Below are 10,511 nucleotides of genomic sequence, written 5' to 3'. Positions count from 1 at the left end.
ATCTTATCTTAATTTATGAACCTTAACTTATCTTACAGCATCTTCTCTTATCCCAAGTTAGGAAATCTTAACCTACTTGATCGAAGTCGACAACAAACTGTCATGTCTGTTACCTAGCAACTAAAATTATGAACTCAAGAACTGTTATTCTGTAATAGCTTCTGTCCTAAGTTCAGTCCTACCTGAAGTTGTCATGGTGACTAAGCAAATAAGAGAAAATTTCAGACTTAAGAAGTTTCTGTAATACGGCCCAAGGCCTCAGTATCACTGAAAGTGGGTATACTTGAATTATGAGAGACAGAAAATAAAACCAACCTCTAAGACTGAACTTTGGAAGTGTGAAAAAATATCCCTGCAGATTTCTTTGAAAAACTGAAATCAAGTCTCTGAAAAGACTGGAGGCTGTAATAAAGGCAAAAGATAGCTGTTGTTATTTGTTGTATGACAATAAGGTTAATGCATGTGTTTGATATGGGTTTATTTATGTTACAATGTATAGTGTGGGAATGAAAAATAGACAACAAGTTATTTGAAAAGTTGTTAAATGATTGTGAAAATAACGAGAGAGAGAGAGAGAGAGAGAGAGAGAGAGAGAGAGAGAGAGAGAGAGAGAGAGAGAGAGAGAGAGAGAGAGAAGGATAAGGTATATTCCTCCTTCTTATCTGCTCCATGCTCCATTCAGACACTCACAGGCTGATTTCTCTCTTGACCCGGATCTCTCTCTCTCTCTCTCTTTAGACGACAGGTCATGAACACAGTATTCTTATCACAGCAGCTTAGAGCTCTCTCTCTCTCTCTCTCTCTCTCTCTCTCTCTCCAGTCTGTGAGGACTGCTGCTGTACTAAAGTCACCCCCACAGCACTTGCACATCTATTCACAACTACAACATTTCTCAACAACCTTCTCCCAACCCACAGCTTCTATACTAACTCAGCAGTGATCATTTACAAAACACTGGAGATAATCTGTTATGTGAGGGGTTTAATTCCAAAATGGACCATGCATTCTTTTTCATTTTCATCTCTTTTATGATATCTGTTGTTAAGAATGTGCTTTACACATACATGAAATATCAATGCTATAATATGATTAGTAGCACCTTTACTGGAGTAACAGATTGTGATTTTATTAGTTAAAATTTTTGTTTCATTAATGTAAAATACAGTATTTTAGAATGAAACTCTTCATATCCTGGTGTGTCTGTGAGAGAAAGTCCAGTCTGAAGTCAGCATTCCCACAGCTCTTTTCCTATTGTACTGTGAGAAAGAAGAAAAGACACTAATTAAAAGACAGAGACAAGAGATGAGGCGGAAGACAGAAGAGGCTAATTGAAAGGAGAAAAAGGACAGAGAGAAGGGGGGTGATTAGGGGGAGGGCAGCAGGGTGAGAGAGAAAGAGTGAAAAGAGTAAAAACAAAAAGAGAGAACCAAAATGGGCAGCTCTGCCTGAGTGCCTGACTTTGCCTGTGTTGCTGTGCGTGTGTGTCTGTGTGTGTGTGTGTGTGTGTGTGTATGTGTGTGTGTGTGTGTGTGTGTGTGGGGGGAGAGAGAGAGAGAGACAGACAGTGAGAGAGAGAGAGAGAGAGAGAGAGAGAGAGAGGAAAAGGGGTGACAGAGAGAGGAAAAGAGAAAAATGTGTGTGTATTTGTGTGTGTGTGAGAGAGAGAGAGAGAGAGAGAGAGAGAGAGAAAGAGGGAGAGTGGTGTAGAGTGAATGAGAGAAATGGACAGTGGAGAGAAAAAAAGAGAAACAGACAGTGAGAGAGGTGAGAAAGACAGAGAGGAGAGAGAGAGGCAGAAAGAGAAAAAAGAGAAAGAGAAAAAAGAGAAAGTGACGGAGAGAGAGAGAGAGAGAGAGAGAGAGAGAGGTGCCACTGTACAAAAAGGGATCAAGGGAATGTGACTTGGCGAGTGCCAGAACACTGGGGGTCTAGTGAAGAAGGCAGACGAGGACTAAACTGAAAGAGCGAGAGAGCACTAATAAAGATCTACTAAACTTAGAACTTTTATTGTGGTGAGAGGGAGAGAGGGAGAGAGAGAGAGAGGCTTGCTGGCACCACAGTCTGGTTTCCTCTCAGTTGTGTGAGGAGAGCAGAAGAAGTGTAGAAGTGCCCATCGCTGCTGAAACTTCTCTCACAGGATCAAGTGCTTGTTCTTCATTCATCCACCCAACCTTCAGCCTGAGAGGAGAGGAGAGCCGCTTAGCCATGAAGAGACCTCACGATTACAGCTCTCCAGACTCGGACACAGACGAGCTGATTGATGTCGGACAGGAGGACAGTTACTGGTGAGGACTGAGCTCACATGTACTGAGAGCTTCATCGCTGACCCTCGAACTGTCCTGCAGAGCGCGCTGCCCAGCACAGCGGACAGAGCACTCATATAGAATGTGGAAGTCTATGATATATAATGTGGTTGTGTATGCGTGGGAGTCATAGTTATGTGAAGCGTAGCTGTGAACGCTTGTGTGCTGATCCTTACAGGCTGGTGAAACACCTCGCAGGTGAAAGTTTAGAACCCTTATGGTCAGTTTTTAACTCTATTAGACTAGTCTTAGTCTTAATGTTTTTCAGTGAAGAATTACTTTGTGCTATGATACAAAATGAGACTTCGGTTCTTGAGTTCTTGAAGACCTTCTTTTTGTGATAGAACTGTAGTTTTTGCTGTCTTGTCAGTCTCAGTGTTGTAGATCATTAGATATAAATTTCCTTGTTGACCCAATAATGCTATTTATTTCACTTATTAATTTTTTTTACTTAAATTTTTTTTTTAACTTTTTTACTTTACCTTTTAACTCCTTCATTGAGGACATTCTTTAAAGTAATTTTGTGTTTGATTGATGGGCAAATGTTGGAAAACTGTGCGGGGAACCATCCTATCTGTCAGGAGCTGCAACTCTCCAGACGTGCTGAGGATGCTGAAGCTATGCATTATGTGAAATGTTGTTGAGTTTGGAGATGAAGCTAAATCATCTTTCCACGTAAACATTCTTTAGATAGCATTTTACAGCACAGGAGTGTTTATGTAGTTCATCCTTACAAAAAGGGAGTTCTTCAAAGATTCAGTGGTTATACATACAACCATGACAACTCATAGAATGCTTAAATGGTTCTTCGTATTGTAAATGGTTCTTCACCATGACTGAGTACTTGTGGTGCACTGAAAAAAATGTTGCTTTGAGTTTACTTGATTCAATATATTGGTTCCACATGAACGAAATCCATTACATCAACGCAATTAGGATTGTTTATTTTAAGTACATTTGGTGAGAATTGTGTTGATGCAATGGTATTTTATTAATGTCATAAATTCAAAACAACACTTGCAACTTCAATGTGTATAAATGGTTTTAAGTAGCATTGCAAAACATTCTACTAAGAGTGTAACAGCAAATCAAGGCTTCTGGACTATTTTAACCCTTGTGTGGTGTTGATGTGTTTGTTGTTCAGTGGTCTGGTGGACCCACTGCATTATTGTTTTTTAAATCGATACAGCCATCACAATTTATGTAAAAATACCAGATATTTAAAATATCGCAAGTGGCCAGCGTATGGTTCTCCTTTAGCAGCTGTAGCCAGTCAGCAGCCTGTCCATATTGTCCACATTCACACACATGCACACATATACAAACATGCACACACATACACACACACTAACAGCAGTGAGAACAGAGTGAAGGGACACAGCACCTCCACACTTTTATTCCCCACAGGTTAACCCCAATACCACATGTGTAATATAAATGTATTGGGGTGAACAGTGTGAAGTCACTGAAAATGTGTTTGGTAAACATTGAAAATGGGTTCCACAGAGCCGAACACCACACAAGGGTTAAGCACTAAAATCAGTACTATGGCATTATTAGTCTTCAGTGCAGTTTAGACTGTAAGTCTTGATGGTTAAGTTTTGAGCGCATTTCCTCCTGTGTCACAGCTTGTCTTTCTGCTGTCTGCTTAGAGCGAGGTGATACCGGAGCGTGAAAGTGTAGAACAGCAGCTGAACCACAGGGCCACAGTCAAAAACTTGCGTCAGATGGAGGCTTATACGCCTTTCAAAACTTTCTTCCATCTTCCTATTAAAGTGGCACTGCGGAATGGGACCTTCCCCACACCATTTGCAGAAAAAACATCTTTCCCCCTTCTTTCACTCTGTAATGTTTTTTGATTTTTTCTTTAAAGCTGTGTCACAGCTTTACACGGAAATGAAGAGCAGATTTAAGACTCATGTGTTTCCCAGTGTTTTTTCTTTGAAACGTGTTCAGAACTCTGTAAGAAATGAATGTCTACAGTACTAAATGTCAGCTCTGGCCTCACAACGTGCCATTATGTTTTAGTTTGAGGATAACAAGTCCCTGACTGAGTATTAGCCTTTAGTAAATTTGTCTCTGTGTGTGAGTACATGGCTTTATGCGAGTAAGTCACCAAGCGCACAAAGCCAAACGCACAGCGTAATGTTCCTGGAAGAGAGAGAGAGCAGAGGGCCTGAGCAAAGCGGATCCATGCTGAAGGATGACTGGGAGGATTGAGGAGGAACACAAAGCGCACGCAAACTCCGCTGTTCTAGCATGCCCTACAGATATGTAATCATCGTGTCTTCTTGGCTTCAAAAAATATGCTTTTGTAAGATGCAAGAAGCGTGGCGTGTCAGCCAAGTGAAACTAATGTCCTGAAACGCGTTAAACCAAAATAATCCAGCTCTCTCTCTGCCAGGCGCTCCTGTGTCTAGCTGTCCTCAAACTCAAATTAGATTGAGTTTGATGATGTGCAACTGTGCTTCTGCATTGTATTAAGCACAATAATGACAACAATATGCAATGACATCAAAGCTTTGATCTGTCCCTCTCTCTCTCTCTCTCTCTCTCTCTCTCTCTCTCTCTCTCCTCTCACAGTCCTGTCACTGGGTCCATGTCTCCAGGCAGTACCTCGCAGATCCTAGCCCGAAAAAAGAGAAGAGGGGTAAGTCTATCATTCTATGTGTATTTTTGTCTATCTATTTATCTATCTATAAACATATACATACATACATACATACATCATTGTTGTTGGAACAAAACCTTGTATTTCTGAAATGGTAACTTTACAGGAGAAGGAAAAAACCTACTTGACTTTTAATGTAAGCCAATGGAACCAGACTTTTTTCCAAGCCATTTTGGGCCATTTCTTTTAGTCCATTCATCATGAAACTTACAGGAGATACAAGGTTTTGTTCTGACAGCAGCGATATGTGGAAAAGTCCAGCCCTCCCTATATCACAACTTTCAAACATGTCAAACATGTCAAATTGAAATCAAGTGCACCCAGTCAGGTGCTAATGATTAGAACACAGTTAGAGAATATGTTGTTTTTATCAAACCTCAGATATCTGGTCTGGATTGCTGTTGAAGTGTGTGTGGCATCATCATGCCTGGATCAAAAAAGCTCTCTGAGGCCTTTAGAAAGAAAGTTGTAGATGCCTATGTGGCTGGGAAGGGGTTTAAGAAGATATCCAAAATATTGAAAATCAATCATTCCACTGTCCAGAAGATCATCTACAAGTAGACAAGATTTAAAACCATTGCCAACTTGTTCAGGCCAGGCCTGCCCAGCAAATTCAACAGACCGTAAAATGCTAAACTCTAAGAACCCCAGAATTTAATCACAGGGCCAGCTGGTAACTCCTGCCACTGTTGATGTAAAAGTGTGTGCATTTAAAATTAGAAAAAGACTGCACAAATTTAACCTACATGGGAGGTGCGCCAGGAGGAAGCCTTTGCTGTCTAAAAAGAACATCAGAGCATGGCTAGAGTTTGCTAATGAATATCTAGGTGAGGACCAGGAATCATGCTATGTACAGGTGAGTCAAAGATAGAGTTGTTTGGCCACAGTACCAGAATCCATGTAAAGTGAAAACCAAAAACAGCATTTCATGAGAAGAACCTCATACAAACTGTAAAGCATGGTGGTGGAAGTGTTATGTTTTGGGGCTGCTTTCCTGCCTCAGGACCTGGCCAGGTAGCAATCATAGAATCAATAAGAATTCTCTTTCCTACCAGAGCTTGAGGAGAATGTAAGGAAGCTCCACCAAATCCAAATGTCTCAAAAGGAAGAAATGGAGGGTTGTGGGGTGATTTGAAACAGTCTGTGGATGCAAGGAACGCCTCAAACATTGCACAAACACTGAAAGAACTCTGCATGGATGAATGGGCAAAAGTTTCTCCCAGCAAATGTCAGAAACTGGCAGACAGTTATAGAAAGGCACCAAAACCAATGATGATTCATTGTAACATGACAATTTTACAACCTCTTTTTATCCTTTAGAATTAAATGAGCTTTTGTTACTGTGCCTTTAAGATTCATATATGTAAAAGACCTCTGTTCTGATTGGGTTTTTTGTTGGTGTTGTGTCCCATTTAAAAAGCAGGCTGAAACACTCGTTTTAACTTCTGTATGAATAGGCAGATATATGTAAATTACTGGTTTTTGTGACACTATAGAAACGATGCATTTACAACAGGCAGTTTCTGCGGCTTATTTTCCATGTATGTGGCCTGTATGGACTTAAGCAGGGCTTATATGCTACACCAAACTCTTTTTTTTAAAAGTGATATGATATGTGCCTTTCAATGTTTCCATTTCCACTTTATTAGAGCATTCAACACTCTAGTACTTTATTTGCTTTATTTGCTTTATATTTGCTTTACATTGTGCGTTATAGTGTCTCAATCTAATGCTCTAATCGCAATCTATCCATTTGTCTATTTTTTTTAGCTTTTATTATAGTTCTTCCTTCCTCTGGCTCAGTCAGCACACAGAGATATAGACACAAACAACAAATGCCGAGTGTCCTTTTAAGGTCTTTCTTGTTATATCCAAATGACCTCTGTGTCTTTTAGATCATTGAGAAGAGGCGCAGGGACAGGATCAACCACAGCCTGTCCGAGCTGAGAAGACTGGTGCCCAGTGCCTTTGAAAAACAGGCAAGACTGTCATTATGTAACAGCATTATAATAGTCAACCATTTATCAATGAATGCAGTCTGAATCTTTCATAATGCTGAACAAATATAAATACATATTGATGTATTTATTGTATATTGATGAATCCTGTCAATAAAAAGCATCTTCTTCACTTCTGATCAGGGCTCATCCAAACTGGAGAAGGCAGAGATTCTTCAAATGACAGTAGATCACCTCAAACTGCTGCATGCAGTGGGGGGAAAAGGTGAGAGCATTATCAGTGAGAGTAAATGTTCACTGCTGTTCTTCATTTATCATATTAATAATTGCAGTAATTTTATTTTATTCAACAATAACATATACAGGGTGGATCTAAATACTATGAAGTTAGACACCAGAAGGTATTTTAAAATGTTTTATTCAATATTTTAGCTTTTTGGGAGCTCCACATAAATATAATTGTTTTATACAATACTGTGCAAAAGTCTGAGACCACCCTTCATTTGGTTTCCAGTAAAAATGGCCATTATACACAAGTTATTCGTTTTTCAGCATCAGGAAAAAAGCAGGAAACATATATTTAACAGAAAAAATGACACCAAAGCCTCAATAAATATCATATTTTTCAGTATTCAGTATGTCTGTCCGCCCTTTGTCCTTTTCACAGTTTCCACTTGTTTTCGAGAGAAATCTACAGGGATATTTTTCCACAACTCCAAAGTTTAGTCTTACAAGTTGATTGGATTGGCTTCTGTTCATTCAAGTACTGAGAATTTCCCTGTTGTGGGACTAATAAAGGATTATCTTATTTTATCTAGTCTTAAGTAATCCCAAACACAATTGGTTATGTTGAAGTCAGTCCATTAGCAGTTCTGAGAGCACTAGCAGTTTCTTTGTTTGATTTGCAAATTTTCTGTCATAGTGACAGTTTTGTGGTCTTCCAGGTCTTGCATATATAATCTCCTCAGAAGTATCTCCTGACAAATGACTTGTAGTTAATGGCCTTTTTAACTATAAATTAAATAAACTCTAACTTTTACACAGTACTGTACGTGCAAGTCAAGAACCCTTTAGGAACCTACACTTTTAAAAGTGGATATAAGAGTAGATTTTGAAAATATGACATCATCTTCCTCTCAGGTTACTTCGATGCCCGTGCGCTGGCGGTGGACTACTGGACGCTGGGTTTTCGGGAGTGTGTGGGAGAAGTGGTGAGGTATCTCAGCTCTCTGGAGGGCATGGAGTCCACAGACCCCATTGGAGCACGCCTGGTGTCCCACCTGAGTCACTGCGCCAGTGAGCTGGACCCTCTACACCAGAGCCCGGCTGCTCTGCCCTTCACCCCCTGGCCTTGGGGCTCCTTCCCACAGCTGAGCAGCCCCTCCAGCCCCACAGTCGCCACACCCCCCTTCGCTTCTGATGGCCGCCGTGATCTGGCTCCGCATGCTGCCCTCTTGGCCTACCCTTCACCAGCCTTGCGAATGGCTCCTCTGGGCCGCCAGGGGGCACTGTTGAGTCCAGCCATATCTTTAGTGCGCAGGTTGCCTTCTGTCCCGTCCCGCCCTCACAGACTGCCTGAGCCGCCTCAGGAGGGTCCAGCCGCCCCCACATCTCTACACTCTGCCCCGCCCCCTCGCTCTTCCTCCTCACCCTCTTCCATCTCCTCCTCTTCTCCCACCTCCTCCTCTGCCAGCCATCCTCAGGTTTCCTTCAGACCCTTTGCTGCTCTGGGGTCTCCAACCCCAGTGCTCAGGGGCATGGGTGGGTCCAGCAAGTCAGCGCAACCCTGGGGGACAGAGATTGGGGCCTTCTGATTCAAGCAATGTAGCGGACTATCAAAAGCAATAGAGCAATTGCTTGCCCATCAGAACCATGCATTTATGATTGACCTGTCCATGCTCTGCCCACAAATGCATTCTTTTGTAGCAACCATTGCCATTCAGATCGTTGTTGTAGCTAATCAAAGCTAGGGAAATTGTAAAAGAATTTGCCTTCATGCTGATGTTAGCTCAACTACATCACAAAAACTACACCCAATCTGTCATAACAGTGTGACTTTCACATGCATACAAAATAATGTAATTACAAATTATTCACACATTGTAAATTTACATATTCTGACATTTTTTGTCAACTTGTTCAATTTAAATTTGCTATGTAAGATTGCATTTGTAGGTGGAGCATGTATTCCATAAAGGGGAGTTTCACAGATTTTTCCAAAATTCTGAATAGTTACAATAGCTGTAATCAAAGCCATTCAGAGTGTTTTGATGTGTGTAGAGAAATTACTGGTGATAGGAACCATAGGTAGTGATATCTACAAAGCAATTAAGCCTTTTTATTTGCTTTTTGAAATGACCAGTCGCTGCTGTCAGAAGAAAACCTTGTATGTCCATTTTTGTTGTTTTTCAGTTTTTGACAAAATGTAAAAATGCCTGTTGCCCTTTACATCGTGTGCAAATTTCACAAAGAATGGACCAAAAGAAATGGCCAAAAATGACCTGGAAAAAAGTCTGGTTCCATTGACTTACATTAAAAGTAAAGTAGGTTTTCCTTTTCCTGAAAAGTTACCATTTTGGAGATACGAGGTTTTCTTCTGACAATATATTAATATTATATTCTGATAATATTAATCATGGAAAAATTGGTGAACCTGAAAAAAATGGGGACTATTTGGCCTGCATATACCTCTCTGATACATTTTAAGCTGAAACTATATGCCCAACAGATTGTAAAACAATGTCTCAAGTATCAGGTAACAATGTTTATTTTTATTTATTTTTTATTTTACCTTTATTTAACCAGGGTAATCACAGTGAAATTAAAAATCTCTTTTACAAGTGAGCCGTGGCCAAGAAGGCAGCACACAAAACAACCAACAAAGAAAGAACACCACCACAAAAAGCAACATCAAATCAGTCAAAACCAATTTAAAAACAAGAACAAACAGAATTCTTAACAATTATCGTAAAATCACTAAAGGAAATAAGTTGCTCCAATTTTAAATGTTTTCACAGAACATTCCATGCAGATTGAACACTGTAACTAAAAGCTGCCTTGCCATATTCAGGCTGTACTATCGGAACAATATTGTAAGCATTTTATTTTATGACTTCCTAGAGAGGAATTAAACTAGATGTCTGGTTCCAATCACCACCACTGAGAACAATTCAGACTTCGTAAGTTTCTCCACATCAAACCACTCTGAGTGACTTTGTTTGCATCTTAATGATTTAATTACACTGAAATTTCTAAAAATCAGTAGAATCCCCCTGTAATGTCCCTTTTTGTTGTAGCCATTGCAAAATGCTAAGCATGTGAGAATATGAACCTATCCTTTATACAAAGAAACCTCCACTGTTACCCAGAAATTAAAGACAAAAAATATGTTTTTAATTTCATGCACAAGCCAAATCTTACCCAGAAGCAAGACAACAATACAAACAGAAGAACAATAGAACTTTGCAAAGAATGATAAATCCTCATTAAAGTTCAAAATCGGTTGTTCTTGCACGCAGTTGCTGAAAACTGGAATGAAAATGAAGGTATATACTTTAGAAGACAAGGCCGAATTCAGTG

At 40.1% G+C, this 10,511-nt stretch overlaps 1 protein-coding gene across 1 annotated transcript; it reads left to right on the top strand.

Annotated features, from left to right (window-relative positions):
- Nucleotides 1–1,828: 1,828 nt before the first annotated feature.
- heyl (hes related family bHLH transcription factor with YRPW motif like) lies at nt 1,829–9,081 on the top strand. The gene is made up of 5 exons (XM_036566303.1): nt 1,829–2,285; nt 4,887–4,953; nt 6,870–6,953; nt 7,116–7,197; nt 8,073–9,081. The coding sequence occupies exons 1-5, from the start codon at nt 2,206–2,208 to the stop codon at nt 8,744–8,746; spliced, it is 987 nt and encodes a 328-aa protein (XP_036422196.1). The 5' UTR covers nt 1,829–2,205; the 3' UTR covers nt 8,747–9,081.
- Nucleotides 9,082–10,511: the final 1,430 nt, after the last annotated feature.

Source organism: Colossoma macropomum, unplaced genomic scaffold (assembly GCF_904425465.1).
Source record: "Colossoma macropomum unplaced genomic scaffold, Colossoma_macropomum, whole genome shotgun sequence".
Taxonomy (NCBI): Eukaryota; Metazoa; Chordata; class Actinopteri; order Characiformes; family Serrasalmidae; genus Colossoma; species Colossoma macropomum.
The sequence above is the reverse complement of the archived record's forward strand: the minus strand, read 5'-3'. Positions and strand labels throughout refer to the sequence as shown.